Genomic DNA, 20,662 nt, shown 5'->3' with positions numbered 1-20,662 from the left:
AGCCGTTACACACACACGAACAGTCATATGCAAGGTCAGCAATTTATTGTGAGAATGACAAGGATGAAAAATAAATCACAAACTCTCAGTTCCCAATTTAACACAAAGTAGCTCACAAACCTTTTTGACCTGCTCAGCCACTTTGTTGATGCTCTCTGCATCTCTTTCGGTTTGTTCAGAGCTAAGCGAGGTGTTCAGTGCCTTCTCTCTGAGCAGTGTGATGTCTTTCTCTAACCACAGCAGCCTCTGGGTGGCGTTGTTCAGCTTGAACTCTGAGTCCGCTGTCTCCGACTCCACCTTTTCAGACGTAAAGACAAGCACAGGGTGTCTTTATGGTATACTTGTACATTTTAATGGGTCAAATACTTTAGCTGTGCTTGATTTAGTTTTCCCGGTACATGGAACCAATGGATTAGTCCCAAAAGTTCAAACTTGCTGTGTGTGATAAAATGGAGGATGTTGACTCACTGAGGACAGGAGGTCGTTTGTGCCTTTAATGTCGGTGGTGGCCTGTTTGATGGCCTCGGCTGCTGCTTTCTGGGCACGCTCAGCCTCTTCCAGAGCCTGCTTCACCATCTCTGCTGTTTCCCTCACATCTGTGGCCTCTTTACTGTGGGACACACACAGAGGGAGAAAATAATAAGCCCACCAAGCACCAGAGTGTGTGTGGCTTTGCCTGGCTTTGCGCACATGCCTCATCAACTGTGCTCCATTCGAGGATAATCTTGACAAGTGTGTGTTAATGTGTGTCACCTGGCTCTGCCTGCCTGCTTCAGTAGGTTCTCGGCTCTCTGCACATCTTCAGCGCTCTGGTTGAGGATAGTCTCCACTTGGGCCAGGTCTCGCACCCTCTCCCTGATCTCGTCTGTCAGATTCTGGAGCTGGGCTGGCGTGCTGGGCATCTGCATGGCCAGCACCTCGTTGGCCACTGCCTCGATGCTCTCCATGTCTGCTGCATCCTCTAGGGGGTGCCACATGAGAGACAAGGGTTGTACTAAGCTTGTGAAAGGGACAGTTGTACTAAGTTTGAGACATGTATAAGTTACAATCTTCTAGAATCAATGGGTGAAATTATTTGAAACATTTAATTGAAATTACAATTGAACAGCTGGATTGTACCTTTAAGTCACAGGTTAGTAAACATATGTAGTTGATTGGAGGAGTAGACATACGTGTGAGGAAGTCTCTGATCTGTCGGATGAGGCTGCGCAGCTCCTCATTGCTCTGGTCCACGCGCTGCTTGGTCTCATTTGTCTTCAGCAGCACGTCCTGGGCACTCAGCTTGGCCTCATCTGCCTTCACCTTGGCCTCTGACACCTGATCACAAACAAACAGGTTAGGAACCAAAGTGGGTGTATTTCTTGTCTAAAGAGAGTTGGTTCATTTTAATTCAAAGACAGGATCTCACCATCTTGGAGAGCTTGTCCACCTCCTCCATGGCCGTGAGGATCTCCTGGTCAAAGTGGTTGGCCTTATGCCAGGCATTGTTGGCCAGGGTGACCAGACCGTCACACCCCTCGCCCCCACACCTCCTGTTCCCCTCAGAGTCCACACAACTCAGACCCCCGCACGGAGAGTCTGCACACGCCTCACCAGCTGGGCTGCCGCACGTCTGCAGAGAGAGGCCCAGTAGAGTGAAAAGAGTTGACAAGTTCAAATGGGATCTAAGCATATGCATCTTGACAAGTTCAAATGGGATCTAAGCATATGCATCTTGACAAGTTCAAATGGGATCTAAGCATATGCTTCTCATTCAATCAAACCTATCATTCTTCCTGACCTACACAGAAGCTTTGATTTAACAGCTCAAGAAAATGTCTTGTTTTCGATGGTTTTATCTTGCAAACTGGGATTTGACTGAGTCTGATCTGTGTCAAACTCAGATCAACATCAGCAAGCCAGTTTCAGGCCACAGTTATGGCCTTGCTTGGCCTTACCTTCTCGCTGAGTTCTGATAGGTCCAATGTCTCCAGCTGATCCGCCAGGTCGTCCAGTCTCTTGGCGTGTTCTTCCTGCCTCCTGTGGAACTCGTCCCTGGTGTCGTTCATCTTGTCCTCCGTAGCTTGTCGTAGAACGAAAGAGCTCTCCACGGGGTTGCCTGGGTCGGTGGTGGAGGCGTTGGCCTGAGCCCCAGCAGCCAGAGACTGCTGGTAGTACTTTGTGACACTGTCTGTCGCTCCTGTCATTACAAAAACAATGTTCAATTTCACAGAGTTGACAAATGGAAGTATAATGGACATGACATTGTATATCACAATCATCAACAAGTCAAACAGCCTTGTCCCAGTCCCTTACCCCGAACATCAGAGTTCTTGATGAGCTCCACTTGGTCCAGCAGCTCCTTGACGGTGCGATCCAGTTTCTGGGCATCCTCTTTGAGAGAGTCCAGTTTGGTGTTGGTGCTGTTGTCATCAGATGATACCTGGGCCAACGCCTCCTCAGTGAGGTTCAGCTTGTTGCTCATCTCTTCCATTAGATCTCTAAAGAACAGAAATGGATCATACAGAAATAATTAGTATATTATTGCTTTTGATGTGTCTACTACTGTTTTTGCTATTGATAAATATTGTCAATGACCCATTTTGACCCCACCCTTTGACCCCACTTACGTGGCCTGCTCCAGTAGCTGCTGTATCTCTGACAGTGGCTGTGTAGCCGGGTTCTGGGCCAGGATAGTTCTTATGGACCCGGCGCTCTGCTCCATGTTATCTATGGCATGTTTGTATGGTCCGGTGATGCCGCTGGCCTTGATGGTGTTCACCTTGTTGACCAGCCTGTGGGTCTGGTTGGTCAGCTGACCTACGATCACGTCCCAGTCGGCAAAGCACTGGTGGCAGCGTTCGCAGTAGGGGAAGGTGCCAGAGTAGCCCCGGGCGCAGAGGTTACAGCGGGGACCAGACACGCCCTCCAAGCACACACAGTGACCGTTGGCCTTGTTGCACTGCTGCTCGGCAATGCCTTGTGGGTCACAGTCGCACGCTGCAAGGCAATAGGAAACAGGTTTTACTACTAGTCTAGCCTTTTTTTCATTCAACTCTGAAACTGTTTGAGCATGACTCAAAAAACAACACTTTTTCTACAACTCATTTTGTTCCATCCTGATCCTGACTAGTCAGTCACCCTCCAGAGATCCTGAATGGGAGGGAGACATTTCAAACAGGTTGATGATGTCCCATAACAATGGACAAGAGCCTATAAAGCGGTCTTACAAAGCCAGGGAAGTGCTTTTAAGTAGCCAGCCTCTCTCTCGCTAGACATCTTGACCTCAAAGGACACGTCTGTCTCGTCAGGTCAATTTACAAACTCATTCAGTTTATTGGGATCCTCCAAAAGTCATTTCAAAGTCCTCCACTGTGGAGAGGGGAAAGGATGGGAGCTCCTGTTGCTTTATGGGTCGTAACCTTTATAGGTTTGTAATCACTTGTTAACGTGTCAAGCACAGTTAGCACCCTGTTGTAAGCACCTCTGAAATGTGGACTAGCAAGCCTAACCTTTGGTTCTAATAATACTTTTGACTTAATTTTCATTATAATTCAAGTTCTTTAATGCTAGCCATATTGCATTTTAAATCTACTGGTAAGCCTACATGTATTTCTGGGTGAGTGTCCATTGGGAGTATTAAGAGTGGCCAGCTGATGTATTGACTGGTGGATAAAATGTTTTCGGTGGAGTTTCAACTCGTAAAGATGATGTCAGTTGAAATTCTGGTGAGCCAAAGATCAATGAACCACAGCCATCCACATTAACCCAGTGACTTAAGGGGGGCTGGTTGGAGTTTCAACTCGTAAAGATGATGTCAGYTGAAATTCTGGTGAGCCAAAGATCAATGAACCACAGCCATCCACATTAACCCAGTGACTTAAGGGGGGCTGGTTGGAGTTTCAACTCGTAAAGATGATGTCAGCTGAAATTCTGGTGAGCCAAAGATCAATGAACCACAGCCATCCACATTAACCCAGTGACTTAAGGGGGGCTGGTTGGAGTTTCAACTCGTAAAGATGATGTCAGCTGAAATTCTGGTGAGCCAAAGATCAATGAACCACAGCCATCCACATTAACCCAGTGACTTAAGGGGGGCTGGTTGAGTGAGATGGGATGGAGAGAAGGGGGGTGGAGGAGGAGGAATGGAGAAAGAGGAGGATGTTTGCCCACTTCAAAGCCTCGTTAAGGGAAGTGTGTAGAGTGTGTGGAGAACAAAGGGGCCACCATGGGCCCCTACAGACTCTGCAAACAACCCCCCAGGAACCACTGATGACAACCATATACCTAACTGTGGTACTTCCTGTGTTTACTCTTGCACACAAACTTGAAGAATGTATGGTGAAGTGTACATACTTTCTTGCACACACCACACACTTGTAGAACCACAAACCTTTACAAATGTGTAGATGTACACACATCCTGAAAAATTACTTTTTGTCACCTCAGGGTGCTAAAGCAACAAAAGAGGAGGGGAAATGGGGGCTTAGATGTGTGGCGTAATCCTCCTATAGTTTTGTAAGGCAGGAGGATGAGGGGCCTGGGCTCAGTGGAAATATGTAATGAATGTGACCTGTCCTTTTGTCTCCCCTGTCTCTCTTCCTCTGTGCGTTAACTGGCTGTGTGGGGAGTCACTCACCAGTCTCCATTATCAGCAGACAGCCCCAAACTAGGGCCCCACACACCACACTACAGCACCACCTCTGAAGGTCCCCATTCACACAGCCCCCTCCCCCACTRCAGATTAAAGCACAGCCTCTGTTTACACTGGGTGATGGCTTTGACACACAAAATGGCCACATAGGCCAGGTACGGAAGAGAGGTAAATATTGACCCTCACCCCCTACCCGTCAAAATTAACAATGGCCCTCAGAGCAGATTAAACACACTACAAGCATGTAGAGGGAACTGGAATCCATGGCGCAATAAGACATGACTGATTAACGCAGGCTTTCTGCTGTTTCTAACAAAATCGCACACATTTTTAATAAAGGCCTTTTATAGAAGGTAGCTGGACCTCTTTTCTTTACTTTCTACACAGCATCTGTTGTATGTTACAGGTCAGATAAGATGATTGCGAGCAGGCAGGGTAGGGAAATTCCAGCTGTTTTTGTGACATGGATCCCAACATGGCTTCTATTCCTCTGTGTGGGGGGATGATGGGGGCACATCAGTAAACGACATCTTTAATGGTCTACAGCTGGAGCAGTCTTTCACCATGGGCCAACACAGACACACACGCACGCACGCACGCACGCACGCACGCAAGCACGCACGCCTGCACCGCACGCACGCACGCCCACCGCACCCACGCAACGCACGCCCACGCATACCGACGCATCCGAGCACCACAGCACGCACGCACAGCACGCAACGCACGCACGCACGCCACGACGACAGCAACGCACGCACGCACGCGCACGCACGCACGCACACACGAACAACACACACCACAACACACACCACACACACACACACAACAACACACACACACAGCACACACACACACACACACACACACACACACACACACACACACACACACACACAAAGGCTTTGATGAACAAGAAACAGTAGACATGGCTCCCACAGACAGAAAACTGTCTTCAAATGGTAAACTGATGTGATTAAAAGGGTCAAATCATTGCAAAAGCCACAAAAATGGCTGGAGGTGCACAAGAAAGTAACTGTGATATCAATTAATGTGACCACAAATTAAGCAGTTGACCATTCCCTCCCTTCATTGAATTGTTCAAAGTGTACAACGTTACTATGTTTCCAGAGAAACTAACATACCACAAACTAACAGGGATCTGCACCATTTGAAGCTAGTTTTAGTGAAATGTTTGGCTGTTAGACTGATCCAGATTAGGGGTATGTCAACATTAGTTGCGGTAAATGAGGTAATCCGATATCAGGGAACCAGAGCAGACTTCCTTCTCCAAACAAACAGTCAGGACTGTCAACACAGATCCTTCTCCGCAGAKCGAAGAAACACAAACCTTTCCGGAATGCAACACTCCCTGCTAGTAGCAGCAAGCCACAAGCCTGAGAAAACTGCACTGTGACGGGACAGCAAGGACTTTTATGACGCAATTGACATGGTGCATCCTGCCTGGAAGGAGTTCGATGTTTAAACAGCCGTCAAAGTGACCTCTGCAATTTTAGTTTGATCACAATAATTTTCTAATTTCATTGGTAACAATGTATACAGAAGTTTAAAGTAGATTCAACTACCACAGTGAGCCATTTATACATTCACTGCACGTTTCCACTCAAGGGACTAGCCTACATCAGAAGCCAATTCATGTGTCCTTCAGTAGATAATTAAGCAGGCTGCTCTGCTCCAGTGACGCTACCCTGGGACAAAGGTTCCTTTCTGTCAGCAGCAAGCACTGTGTTGGACAGCTGTCCCTCCAACAGGACACCCCATCAGAACAAAGGTGCATTGTGGGGACGGCGGGATATTGGGAGGCTCGGACAGATCCCCCGCCTGTTCGTCATAGAAACACAGACGTCGGGTGAGAGAGCACATCTGGCCTTAATATTGGCTCCCACAGTAAGGAGAGGATGCTGTGAATTTCTCCACCACAGCTGAAACTCCTACACATTCCCATGATAAGAGGCTAGGGGAATGGGGCTGCTTGTTATATCTCAATGATTAACACTAAAGGCCTGCTTTGTGTGTGTTGCAATTTAAAATAGTTGGGTTGGAGCTTTCTCACACACACACGCACATGCGCGCACACACACTCCTTAATGTGTGTCAAGATGGGGATTTAGGCAGTGTAATGCCAGCACCGATAACTACTATGCTTCTGATTGAGATGTGGCAACTCACCATTGCATTTGACTTCAGGGTCTCCCCAGAACAACTCTCTGCACTCCTGACACATTTTACCCCCAAAGCCAGGTTTACAGGAGCACTGGCCACTCAGCTGTGGAGAAAACACATAAATATTAGTAATGTGACATTAGGATAGGATTAAAGAGACAGGAGTATTAAGACCCAACAGAAGAAGGGTGTGGCCTTGTGAGAACCCACCTCGTTGCAGGACGTTCCAAATGAGTGGTTGGGGTCACAGTCGCAAGATTCGCAGCCCCTCTTGCTGGCCATGTTCCAGGTGTCGGGGGCACACTGGTCACAGTGCTGACCCACCACATTTGGTAGACACTGGCACTGCCCACTGCCCAGATCACAGTGGCAGTCRCCCACCGCCGGGCACGTGGCTGGGTTGGTACCCAGGTGGTTACACACACACTCTGAGGGAGAGAAGAGACGTCGCTAGCAGGTTAGCAATTGGACAATGACAACCACTCACATTGATATGACAAACACATAAAGAGTTGCAAGTTAACTTTTTTTACTCACTTCTGCAATTTTGTGTGAGGGCATCTCCATAGTAACCCAGCTTGCAGCTGTGGCAGCCTCGACCCTCGGTGTGGTAGAGACATTTGAGACATTCACCTGTCCTGGCATCACAGGACTCCTGGTCCAGCATGTCAATGTTGTTGTTGCACTGGCATGGTTGGCACTGCCCGCCGTTCTCATGGGGATTTCCATAGTAACCTGGGGCACATTCCTCACATCTGGCACCTGTAGGGGAGAGGAAAACATAGAGGAAGAGAGAAGAAACGAGAGGTAAAAGGGGGAGGAGAGAGAGCAACGTGCTTAATTAACCCTTCACCAAAAACAGTGTCATCACTTACCTCTACAAAAACACATCTTTTCACCTATCCTCACAATCAGAAATAATAACTGCCTATACATTTACTGCCACAATAACATATGTCCTCCTGTCAAATCAAGCCATATATCAAACTGTAAATGTACACGGCCGGCAGCTATACATCATGGAAAGTCACCAAGCTTCCACACTGTAACATGAATGCATACAAATCTACTGCTTCCTAGGAAACAGGTCTGAACAGAAGCACTTTGACATGAGTAATCCTGCCATGCGCTGCTAGTTTACAGGGTGCTCTATACATCTTGGCAAGTGGTTGTTATTGGCTGCCTACCTCTGTATCCAGGGCTGCAGATACAAAACACCTGGTAGTGAGAGTCCAGACCGTGATAACATCCACCGGCAAACTGCCGCCCGCTACCTGGCCCGTCCGGACACATACAGGGACGACAGTGATCCCCTGAACCCAGGACAGGGTCGCCGTAGTAACCTTCCAGACACCTGTAGGGAAAAGGCATAAGGTGGTTGGTCATAATCACTATCATTCACATGCATGTCTATAATATCTAAGTTATCTATATTTTAGGAGACTGATTGACTACCTATTCTAATGCCGACCCATCCAGCACATACACCAATGAGCCTCCTTAACCCTTGACCCCTGACTCCTCAACCAAGACTAACACTTGTCTGACCTCTCACAGTTGTGCCCGGTGGTCTGTTCTCGGCAGTCCAGGCATTCTCCAGAGTAGGGGTCACACTGCTCAGTGTGGCCATTGCAGGTGCAGGGGCGACAGTTGGGGAAGCCCCAGTGTCCCGGCAAACAGTGGTCACACTGACGGCCGTACGCCCCGGGGATACAAGCACACTGGCCAGTAGCCTCATGGCAGAACGCATGCTCCGATCCCTGGGGATTGCAATCACAGGCTGGGGGGAGAGAGCGGACACAGAAAGTGATGAGTGTCCGATTCAGTGCCTGTATTGTGCAATACAAAACACATACACTCAGTCACTTTTCATTCAGTCAAACTCACATCTACAGCCACTGGGTCCAAAGAGGTAGGTGGCAGGGGAACATTTGTCACAGTTCCTGCCTACTACATTGGGGCGACACTGGCATTGCCCGCCGCTGGCATCACACACTGTGCTGAGAGAGCCCTGCGGATCACACTGGCATGCTGGGAAAACAAATACAGGAGGAAATATTAAAGAGAGAGTGAGAGAGGGAGGGAATGGGCTTAAAATTGAGTTGAACACATAATCTGGAATGATCAGTTCAAATGGGGGCAATAGTTGCTGCTGGATACCCAAGCTGTTTTGAATATGGTATAAGTACTAACTGTACATAAAACTCTGGTTAACCCTTTATCTCAATACATCTTGCTTCTGACATACTAACAAAGGTTTGTTTTATTAATTAAGGCGACTGAGATATTTAATCAACAACACTTTTTATATCTATTACCCTTACAGGCTGACAGGGCCTGTAACCTTCTCAATAGACGAGTGGAAATAAAGAGAAAGCCAGGGACCAGACATTCCATAGAAGACATTGAGTCCATGTGGAGGAGAGAGACAAGTGAACTGGTATTCACTGGGTCACATCATGGGAGGGGGATTTTAGGCAAGCATGGGYGTGTGTGTGGTGTGTGTGTGTTCAAGCTTACGTACATGCAACCTTACAGAGTGTAAGTGTTGTGTCCCTATATCCACTAAACATCCCCCGAGCGGGTACTGACATGCTCTAAGCCAGACTCTGCCCAAGCCTAGACTCCTTCAACACTATCCTCTGAAGTCTCTGCTGTCCTCATAAATCTGAAACTCCTCCAAACAACTATTGTGTAAGGGGACACCACAGCAAGGTGGGAACCTTCAGATCTAGGATAGGCTAATTATTTATGGGACTAGATTATTGAACGCAGAACTTGAAGACTGTGGTTTAGACGCTCTGATCTTTACCTAACTGCTAAGACTGGGGTAAGACTTAAAAGGGACCTGCGAAACCACAGGATTTGTAAACACCTGCAGCAATGTGTAGATGAGGGACCTACATCTGTGCAGGAGACCTCAAAAAACCTGCTAAGTGAGACAGGATTATGTGACTTTCACAGCTGGGAGGATTTGAACTCATACTGACTGCATTCCCAAGAAAAAATGTATACAATAAAATCATATCACACTTAGGTCATATTTCAATAACAATTCATTCTCATTTAACTACATGTTGCAATTTAAGTGCTGTGATATAGATGCTATGTTTAATTTTCCTTGATGCTTACATGTGTTCAGAAAAGTTTTCCTCAAGATAATAGAGTATTATATTTGACTTCATCTTTTATATTATGATATACTCTTGTAATCTAATCAGACCACCTACATGAATAAATCCATGAAATCTGTCCTACGATAGCATGGACCCGGTATATACTACTAGACTGGCAGCAGAGACAAGTTCTCACTGTCTGGCAGGGTAGGAGATTTACTGCTGCGGCGGGCTGAGAAATTTCCTCTGTGGTCTTTTCAGTGTGTCAAGATCCGAGAGGGCTTATAATCAAGCTTAGGGCCCCAGGGTCCAATACAAGTCCACACATGAGGAGAGTAGACAGACATAGCGTAACTGTTGATGAGGGACATGGGTTGGAAACTGAAGACAACGGCAATATGCCAGAGGCACAGGAAGGGATAAGATACGGAATGAAAGGAAAGGAAATAAAGAGATAAGAAAAGAAAGGGATTGAAACAGCTGATGTATAGAGGAGAGAAAAATATACTTTTAGTGTAGGGAGTGTACGAGGAGATGGACTGAGGATGATTGTCAGACGGAGGACAACATTGGAATGAAATCCTGTCATTTACAAACAATGCCGACCAGGGTCAATTGTATGTGATTGACACACAAACTTTATGATAATGACCTTTAGTTATTAAGAAACCCTCTTTAGTTAAAGTGGAACTGACAGCGTTTTAACTACTTTGCAGATATGAAACAAATAGGCAATCATAATATCAGTAAAAAATATAAAATTCCCAGTTTATGCTACAAAACCAACTGCATAAAAATAGGTTCTATTTGAGCCAAAATTCCATGACGTAGAGTAAGGTATTGTTGTCAGAATAGATGGATGCAGTTCACTGCATAATTAATATAGCTTATTCACCAATACATTTCTTGGTAGTCCAGCAAATATTGCTATCAGGTTGTAAATCACAGCTGGCCTGGTACATTGTTTGCTGCCTCCAGCAATTCAGGTTCACTGTTTCAGTTTCATTGACTGAATATTTTGGACAAAAAYAGACAATTGTAAAGAAGGCTGGGAATGTCAATACAATCAAACTAGCAAGGGCAATGACCAGATAACATGGCTAATAGGCTAGCTTATCCATTTATGTAGCAAGCTAAAAAACCAGAGCCTAACGTTAGCTAGCTAACTAGCTAGCTAACTAGCTAGCTAGCTAGCTAGCTGCTGGGAGGATGTCATTTCATTTGACGATTGGATTAGTTTTTCGGTGGCTACAGCTAGAGATATTTGGTTAACTAGCAAGAAATGTGAAATTGCTAGCTATGCTGAACTTGAACGACTATCCACAGTTAGCATATCTCTTAGTTGCCAATCAAATGCAGTTAGCATCAATCAAATGGGCGGACGGGCAGGCAGGCAAGTTCCCATTCAGTTGTCAAAACGTGGGTTGAGACAAACATGCATTGGCAGGCAAGCCACAGAAGGGTAAGCAGGCTACTATTCCCCATAATTTATCAGTGCAATTTTTACAGCCAACTACAACTTGAAAACATTTGAGAAGGGTTTATCTACTGTGCCCTCATTAGATTTGAGGTCATCTCATGCTGGCTAACATTAGTTGTTGATCTTGTTGTTGAGGTGCATAGGCAACTGAGGGAAAGAGCCTCCCTGTTCATGGTTGTTTGATCAATAGGACTGTGAAATTCCCAAATCTAAGTGGACTCCCATGGTATTTACATATTTGCATAAATCCATTCAGGTGTATTTTGTCGTGCTGTTGCTACTGCCTGTAAACACACAGTCCAGTTCAGCAGGAGCGTGTGGAAAATGGCTTATTTGCATATACAGAGCCTTTGGAAAGTTTTCAGACCCCTTAACTTTTTCCACATTTTGTTACGTTACAGCCTTATTCAGCCTTAGCAATCTACACACAATACCCCACAATGACAAAGAGAAAACAGGTTTTTAGAAATTTTTGCAAAATGTATTAAAAATAATAAACAGAAATACCTTATTTACATAAGAATTCAGACTCTTTGCTATGAGACTTGAAATTGAGTTCAGGTGCATCCGGTTTCCATTGATCATCCTTGAGATGTTTCCACAACTTGACTGGAGTACACCTGTGGTAAATTCAATTGATTGGACATGATTTGGAAAGGCACACACCTGTCTATATAAATCAAATAACATTTTGATTTATATAAGGTCCCACAGTTGACAGTGCATGTCAGAGGAAAAACCAAGCCATGAGGTCGAAGGAACTGTCCGTAGAGCTCCGAGACAGGATTGTGTCGAGGCACAGATCTGGGGAAGGGTACCAAAAAATGTCTGCAGCATTGAAGGTCCCCAAGAACAAAGTGGCCTCCATCATTCTTAAATGGAAGAAGATTGGAACCACCAAGACTATTCCTAGAGCTGGCCTCACGGCCAAATTGAGCCCTTGAAAAGGGCTTTGGTCAGGAAAGTGACCAAGAACGCGATGGTCACTCTGACAGAGCTATAGAGTTCCTCTGTGGAGATGGAAGAAACTTCCAAGGACAACCATCTCTGCAGCACTCCACCAATCAGGCCTTTATGGTAGAGTGGCCAGATGGAAGCCACTCCTCAGTAAAAGGTACATGGCAGCCCGCTTGGAGTTTGCCAAAAGGCACCTAAAGACTCTCAGACCATGTGAAACAATATTCTCTGGTCTGATGAAACCAAGATTGAACTCTTTGGCCTGAATGTCAAGCGCCACATCTGGAGAAACCTGGCAACATCCCCGGCATGGTGGTGGCAGCATCATGCTATCAGAATGTCTTTCAGCGGCAGGGACTGTGAGACTAGTCAGGATTGAGTCAAAGTTGAATGGACAAAGCACAGAGAGATCCTTGATGAAAACATGCTCCAGAGTGCTCAGGGCCTCAGACTGGGGTGAAGGTTCACCTTCCAACAGGACAATGACCCTAAGCACACAGCCAAGACAACACAGGAGTGGCTTTGGGACAAGTCTCCGAAAGTCCTTGAGTGGCCCAGCCAGAGCCTGGACTTGAACCCGATCTAACATCTCTGGAGAGACCTGAAAATAGCTGTGCAGCGATGCTTCCCATCCAACCTGACAGAGCTTGAGAGGATCTGCAGAGAAGAATGGGAGAACCTCCCCAAATACAGGTGTACCAAGCTTGTAGAGTCATACACAAGAAGACTCAATACTGTAATCGCTGCCAAAGGAGCTTCAACAAAGTACTGAGTAAAGGGTCTGAATACTTATGTAAATGTGATATTTCATATTCTATATATATATATATTCTATATATATATATATATATATAAATTAGCAAACATTTCTAAAAACCTGTTTTTGCTTTGTCAATATGGGGTATTGTATGTAGATTAATGAGTGATAAAAACAATTTAATCCATTTTAGAATAAGGCTGTAATGTAACAACATGTGAAAAAAGTCAAGGGGTCTGAACACTGTAGGCTTACTGCAGCTCTGATTGGCTATGGCGCACCGGTCTGTGTAGTCAGGTCCTGAACGAGACTGATATGTTTTTATTAGGTTTTATTTACTGCAGTGTCTATTAATTGTCCAAATGCACAGCCGCTTTCCCACTCCATATTGCTATAGAATTTTCACAAATCTCTTACTCTACGTCATTACCAAACCTTCTATCAAAGTATGAAAATGTGAAAATGACCTTATATAAGTGATCGCTTCCCATAAAATGTTTTTTTACATTTACATTTAAAGGCATTATATTCTTCCTAGGGGTGTATATGAACAGATTTTAATACGATTATATGTTGCTAAAACGCTGTCAGTTCCACTTTTAGTTAAAAAACCTACTTAGACCTTTAGTTAAGAAACCCTTTTAAACCCTTAGTTGAAAAACACATACAGTGGGGAGAACAAGTATTTGATACACTGCCGATTTTGCAGGTTTTCCTACTTACAAAGCATGTAGAGGTCTGTAATTTTTATCATAGGTACACTTCAACTATGAGAGACGGAATCTAAAACAAAAATCCAGAAAATCACATTGTATGATTTTTAAATAATTAATTTGCATTTTATTGCATGACATAAGTATTTGATACAGATCAGAAAAGCAGAACTTAATATTTGGACAGAAAACCTTTTGTTGCAATTACAGAGATCATACGTTTCCTGTAGTTCTTGACTAGGTTTGCACACACTGCAGCAGGATTTTGGCCCACTCCTCCCTACAGATCTTCTCCAGATCCTTCAGGTTTCGGGCTGTCGCTGGGCAATACGGACTTTCAGCTCCCTCCAAAGATTTTCTATTGGGTTCAGGTCTGGAGACTGGCTAGGCCACTCCAGGACCTTGAGATGCTCTTACGGAGCCACTCCTTAGTTGCCATGGCTGTGTGCTTCGTGTCGTTGTCATGCTGGAAGACCCAGCCACGACCCATCTTCAATGCTCTTACTGAGGGAAGGAGGTTGTTGGCAAGATCTCGCGATACATGGCCCCATCCATCCTCCCCTCAATACGGTGCAGTCGTCCTGTCCCCTTTGCAGAAAAGCATCCCCAAAGAATGATGTTTCCACCTCCATGCTTCACGGTTGGGATGGTGTTCTTGGGGTTGTACTCATACTTCTTCTTCCTCCAAACATGCGAGTGGAGTTAGACCAAAAAGCTCTATTTTGTCTCATCAGACCACATGACCTTCTCCCATTCCTCCTCTGGATCATCCAGATGGTCATTGGCAAACTTCAGACAGGCCTGGACATGCACTGGCTTAAGCAGGGGGACCTTGCGTGCGCTGCAGGATTTTAATCCATGACGGCGTAGTGTGTTACTAATGTTTTTCTTTGAGACTGTGGTCCCAGCTCTCTTCAGGTCATTGACCAGGTCCTGCCGTGTCGTTCTGGGCTGATCCCTCACCTTCCTCATGATCATTGATGCCCCACGAGGTGAAATCTTGCATGGAGCCCCAGACCGAGGGTGATTGACCGTCATCTTGAACTTCTTCCATTTTCTAATAATTGTGCCAACAGTTGTTTCCTTCTCACCAAGCTGCTTGCCTATTGTCCTGTAGCCCATCCCAGCCTTGTGCAGGTCTACAATTTTATCCCTGATGTCCTTACACAGCTCTCTGGTCTTGGCCATTGTGGAGAGGTTGGAATCTGTTTGATTGAGTGTGTGGACAGCAGTGCGTGCCGTGGGCCTGGGGCCTAGGCCTTCAGTGAGTACTACACAGTCCCACCCGAATAAATCCACTCTCTTATATCATCAATTATGCCATGGCTCTAGACACTATACATTAGACAGAAACGCAGTATACCAGGCGTTGCGTCACTTGAAATTGACAAATTGAAATTTTGGGTAAACAGTGTTTGACAGACAACTCAAGTTTGCAAAGCCAGTGTGGCTCCAAACACCAAATCGATCACTTGCAAATATAGGCATCCCAGCAGTACAGTTTGCAGTGCTTCTCGGAGCCTTTGAGCCATTGACAGCGCTCGTAGTTGAAACTTTGAAAGTGGCGAACGACCCTTTCCCCGCCTGTGACAGGCTTGTAGCGTCGGCGTCGGGCGACCTCTCCTTACAACGTCTAACTTTTCTTGAAAAGTTCGTCTTGAGAATGGCGTTATAATTATATCCTCGACGAAATCGATATCTTCTCCTCTTTCCGCCATTGTGGGTTCAAAAAACAGCTTAGTAGAGTTTCCTAGATCTGCATAGACCTGCCCATAGGACCTGCCTCTCAATATTGGTAATCCAATCAAGACGTGGACGCCCTAGGCCTGCTAGCTGGCTCCTGTGTAACACTGGAGCCAGCCAGCAGCGTACAATAGCCAACTCTAAAGCTGATTGGTTGAACACCATTTTAATTTCCATTCACTTTAAGCTAACAAGCGCCGCACTGTTGATTCTGAAGGCCTGAGAGCAGATTTTAGACCCCTGGCAACACATGATGGCTGAATATGATTGGATAAAAGATCTAACATAAAGACCAGCCCTCCAAATCTCAACCTGGGGCTGGAAGCAGTGCAACCAAGAGGAAAGCTATGAAATGAAGAGTATAACTCTTACTCTGGGGAATAATTTAATACATATTTGTGGGAAAATATATTAAAAAAATATATATATTCTGATGATGTTTAGGCCAGCAGAGAAGGCCTTGCAGGCCCTGACGGCCCACCACTGGTGGACAGGTGTCTTTTATACAGGTAACGAGTTCAAACAGGTGCAGTTAATACAGGTAATGAGTGGAGAACAGGAGGGCTTCTTAAAGAAAAACTAACAGGTCTGTGAGAGCCGGAATTCTTACTGGKTGGTAGGTGATCAAATACTTATGTCATGCAATAAAATGCAAATTAATTATTTAAAAATCATACAATGTGATTTTCTGGATTTTTGTTTTAGATTCCGTCTCTCACAGTTGAAGTGTACCTATGATACAAATTACAGACCTCTACATGCTTTGTAAGTAGGAAAACCTGCAAAATCGGCAGTGTATCAAATACTTGTTCTCCCCACTGTACATGAGCAAACAAGTATGTTCAAGCACACATGACTGGAGTGTGGTGCCATACCTTTAGCTCCCTGGTGCAGCAGAGCGGATATGCTGAAGATAAAGTTGTGGCAGATGTCTGTGGACGGGGTCTTCACTACGCTCTGACTGTTCTCCAGACAGCGGTAGCGTTGGAAGGTGTCCCAGGCACTGCTGGTGGCCAAGTCACCGCCCTCAGAGCCAGTGAAGATCTCCAGGTTCTTACAGTGGGGCATCAGCACAATCTACAGATGGGGAAGAAAGTTACAGGAGATGGAATTAGATTTAGTATGGARTCAGCAAGGGCCCAAAACTAATATGAAATCCTAGTAGCTGAAATTTCTGCCTAACTCTCGAATAGACATCGATGGATATTTCAAGCAAAAGTCAGAGTTGTGTCTATGTGTTTGACAGTGTGTGTGAACTAACCGAGTCGATGAGTGTATATGGGGACTGGACGTCACTGAGTGCGGAGTAGAGGGGCAGACTCAGACGAACAGTGTAGTTCATCCCTGCCTCGAAACACACTGGTCTGGGGAGCACTGCATATCTGAAGAGACAAGAGAGAGAGAGATGGATGTCAGAAAACACATGTTTAAAAATACTCCTATGACACATACACTAAATCAGTGTTTTCAAGGGGGAACCCTCAGGGCGTATACAGGGTGCATACACAGACTCAGAGAATACCTAATATACAGACTCAAGAGTCTACTTAATATACAGACTCAGAGTATACCTAATACACAGACTCAGAGTCTACCTAGTATACAGACTCAGAGTATACCTAATATACAGACAAGAATCTACCACCTAATATACAAATTCAGAGGATACCTAATATACAGACTCAAAGTATACCTAATATACAGCTTTGGAGTTTACCTAATATAAATACTCAGAGGATACTTAATATACAGACTCAGTGGATACCTACTATACAGACTCAGAGTTCATCTCTCACTCTCTCACACCCACCCACCAGTTACCCAACAGTCCTCCTTCCCCAACATTGACAGAGGAGTAGGTGTGTGTTTACCGTGATCCGGGGTGGAGGGATATCATCTGGTTGTCGTCGTCAGGCATGGTGTTGGCACAGCGACTGTCAGCTGAAATCACACTGGGCCGCATCACCGTCATCAACACCTCCTCCCACTGGTCTGGTAACTACGGCAACGTAACAGGTACATAGACATTGGTAAACAGGTAAACAAAAGGGTAATGACAGGACCTTGACAAGCAGCGACGTTACCTAACATAATCAATTAAGTAAAGGAAGAAATGAAAACCCTCTGACACTCATGTGCCCCAGAGTTTACGTCCATTGGGAAGGCAGTATGTGCTGGGACTGACCTGAGGCTCGTAGCGGATGAGGATGTCATACTCCATGGAGTGGGGGATGTTGTCAATGGAGAACTCCAGGTAGGCCCCCTCGGGAACATTGACGAAACCTATCCCTGTCCAGGTGGGGCTACGGTCCTGAGGGTGGGGTCTCTGCACTACTGTCACACCCTGGAGATAGAGAGGGAGAAAAGAGTCACAAGGATTAGTAGGGAACACCCATGATCCCAGAAGAACTTAGAAGAAGAAAGACACATCAGGGTCATTGGCCAAAGGTCAAAGGTAGAAAGGTAACTCACAGGTCCAAATTTGGCGTCCTCTGCCTCGTAGGTGTAGTGGTCCAGGGCGATGAAGTAGAAGCCTGACTCCACCTGGTCACAGCGCCGGCCAAACATGTGTTCTCGACACACACACTGACCAGTCTCTTGGGAACAACTGGAGTGAGAGAGAGAGAGGACAGGGAGGGAATGTCAGGGAGTTTAATCAGAGTTTAAAAAGTGTTCCTCTTAGTGTTGCATTCAAGGTAACAGTTCATTTTAAGACTTCTGTGGCTGTATGAAAAGAAGAATCGTTTAGAAATTATACATTTTTTAAGCGAGGCATTTAGATGAATGAATTAGCCAGGTGAACTTTGAGCTCACTCGTTATTGATGGCTCCACCCAGGTCACAGTCACATGGTCTGCAGCCATCCATGTCATTGCTTAGCCCCCAGTGCTGAGGCTGTAGGACACATAAACACACACACACACGCACATTGTTAAAAACAACCCTTTAATGACACCCATCTATGCACAATACCCCACAATGACAAAGTGACAACATGTTTTAAGACATTTTTGAATATCTTTAGAAAAGTTTATGCATAAATATCTCATTTACATAAGTATTCACACCCCTGAGTCAATACTTGGTAGAAGCTCCATTGGCAGCGATTACAGTCTTTCTGGGTAAGTCTCTAAGAGCTTTCCACACATGGATTGTGCAACATTTGGCCATTATTCTTTTTTAAATTCTTCAAGTAGACAGAACCAGGTTTTACTCTACAGTACGTTTAGCTCCATTTTGTTTCTTTTTTTATCCTGAAAAAATCCCCAGTCCTTAACGATTACAAGCATACCCATAACATGATGAAACCACCATTATGCTTGAAAATATGGAGTAATGTGTTGTTTTGGATTTGCCCCAAACATAACCCTTTGTACTCAGGACAAAAAGTGAATTGCTTTGCAACATGTTTTGCAGTATAACTTTAGTGCCTTCTTGCAAACAGGATGCATATTTTGGAATATTTTTATTCTGTAAAGGCTTCCTTCATTTGAGTTTGTCAATTAAGTTAGTATTGTGGAGTAACTACAATGTTGTTTATCCATCCTCAGTTTTCTCCTAGCACAGCCATTCAACTCTGTAACTGTTTAAAGTCACCATGGGCCTGATCTCTGAGGGGTTTCCTTCCTCTCCGGCAACTGAGTTAGGAAGGACGACTGTATCTTTGTAGTGACTGTATTGATACACCATCCAAAGTGTTTTAATAACTTCACCATGCTCAAAGTGATATTCAATGTCTGCTTTAAAAAAAATCAAACTACCAATAAGTACCCTTCTTTGCCAGGCATTGAAAAACCTCCCTGGTATTTGTGGTGCAATCAGTGTTTGAAATTCACTCCTCGACTGATGGACCTTACAGATAATTGTATGTGTGGGGTACAGAGATGAGGTAGTCATTCAAAAATCATGTTAAACACTATTATTACACACAGAGTCCATGCAAATTATTGTAACTTGTTATACTCCAGAAATATTTAGGTTTTCCTTAACAAAGGGGTTGAATACTTATTGACTCAAGACATTTCAATTTCTAATTTTAATTTATTTGTAAAAAAAAGAACATWAAAAAAATGTTATAATATTAATAACGTTGAAAAACATAACTTCACTATGACATTATGGGGTATTGTGTGTAGGCCAGTGACTCCCAAAAATATTCCATTCAGGCTGTAACACAACAAAATGTGTAAACAATCAAGGGGTGTGAAAACTTTCTGAAGCAGTGTATGTAGTAGATGTGTGTAGCAGATGTGTAACTAGTGGCCATTGGTGACGTCAAATGCCATGAGATCATAAGTCAACTATCTCTTACAGAGTGAAAGCGTTAACCCTTTGGTCCATCAGACAGCAATGTGGACTTTGATTAGCGACTCTTGTGTACAAGTATGTAAATCAGAAGAATAATGTTCCTTACCATACATTGGTCACAGTCCCTCCCGGTGACCAGGCGTTTGCAGTAACAGCCTCCCGAGTCTGTATCACATGGGCTCCCTCCAGGAACTGTCCCCAGGGCATTACAGGTGCAGGCTGKGAAAAACAACAATTTATAGGTATTCAAATAAAATGTAGACATCTTACTGCTTGAAAAAGCTACAGACTCCAATAACACATGAGTAAATGTGTGTGTGTGTCTTTACCCATGCAGCCCAGAAGGTGGTCTCCCAAGCCGTAGTGGGCCTGTTTGCACTGGTCACATTGCTCTCCCTCCACATTGGGCTTGCAGCGACACTGACCAGCGATCAGTCCAGACGACACATCAGTCATCCTGTCACAGATCCCACCATTCAGAGAGCCCACCGGATCACAGTTACACGCTACAGAGATGGGGAAACATCAGGAACATTGAGTTAGGCATTATGATGTAAAATTGAGTATTGCGAGTGGAACTGGGGGAGTAGAAAGCTGTAATGGTGACTAGCTAACAGGACGAAGAAAAAATTGTGAAATCCACATTCATGGAATGGAAGTCAGACATAACAAGCAAAAGGAAATGGTCAAGCTCAGTATCAATGGGAGGTATTTGATCTTTCATATGGGAAGTACATCCTCTTCAAGAAAGGTACATATTATAATCTCTGAAGGT

The 20,662-nt window shown here is 44.9% G+C and overlaps 1 protein-coding gene across 1 annotated transcript in view; it reads right to left on the bottom strand.

Moving 5' to 3' along the window:
* LOC111962682 (laminin subunit beta-1) overlaps window positions 1-20,662 on the bottom strand; it is a 37,911-nt gene that overhangs the window by 3,807 nt on the left and 13,442 nt on the right. Inside the window, exons 10-31 of the mRNA XM_023985961.2 lie at window positions 20,217-20,393; window positions 19,994-20,106; window positions 18,395-18,474; window positions 18,053-18,188; window positions 17,766-17,924; window positions 17,452-17,579; window positions 16,842-16,962; window positions 16,456-16,657; window positions 8,702-8,845; window positions 8,363-8,594; window positions 8,002-8,168; window positions 7,352-7,576; window positions 7,025-7,242; window positions 6,821-6,917; window positions 2,610-2,979; window positions 2,296-2,480; window positions 1,938-2,179; window positions 1,409-1,612; window positions 1,173-1,317; window positions 754-961; window positions 469-610; window positions 121-297 (exon numbers count right to left, since the gene is read on the bottom strand). Of these exons, the coding sequence (XP_023841729.1) occupies window positions 121-297; window positions 469-610; window positions 754-961; window positions 1,173-1,317; window positions 1,409-1,612; window positions 1,938-2,179; window positions 2,296-2,480; window positions 2,610-2,979; window positions 6,821-6,917; window positions 7,025-7,242; window positions 7,352-7,576; window positions 8,002-8,168; window positions 8,363-8,594; window positions 8,702-8,845; window positions 16,456-16,657; window positions 16,842-16,962; window positions 17,452-17,579; window positions 17,766-17,924; window positions 18,053-18,188; window positions 18,395-18,474; window positions 19,994-20,106; window positions 20,217-20,393 (3,872 nt within the window). The remainder of the gene's footprint in view (window positions 1-120; window positions 298-468; window positions 611-753; window positions 962-1,172; window positions 1,318-1,408; window positions 1,613-1,937; window positions 2,180-2,295; window positions 2,481-2,609; window positions 2,980-6,820; window positions 6,918-7,024; window positions 7,243-7,351; window positions 7,577-8,001; window positions 8,169-8,362; window positions 8,595-8,701; window positions 8,846-16,455; window positions 16,658-16,841; window positions 16,963-17,451; window positions 17,580-17,765; window positions 17,925-18,052; window positions 18,189-18,394; window positions 18,475-19,993; window positions 20,107-20,216; window positions 20,394-20,662) is intronic.

Source organism: Salvelinus sp. IW2-2015, linkage group LG4q.1:29 (assembly GCF_002910315.2).
Source record: "Salvelinus sp. IW2-2015 linkage group LG4q.1:29, ASM291031v2, whole genome shotgun sequence".
NCBI classification, from domain to species: domain Eukaryota; kingdom Metazoa; phylum Chordata; class Actinopteri; order Salmoniformes; family Salmonidae; genus Salvelinus; species Salvelinus sp. IW2-2015.
The sequence above is the reverse complement of the archived record's forward strand: the minus strand, read 5'-3'. Positions and strand labels throughout refer to the sequence as shown.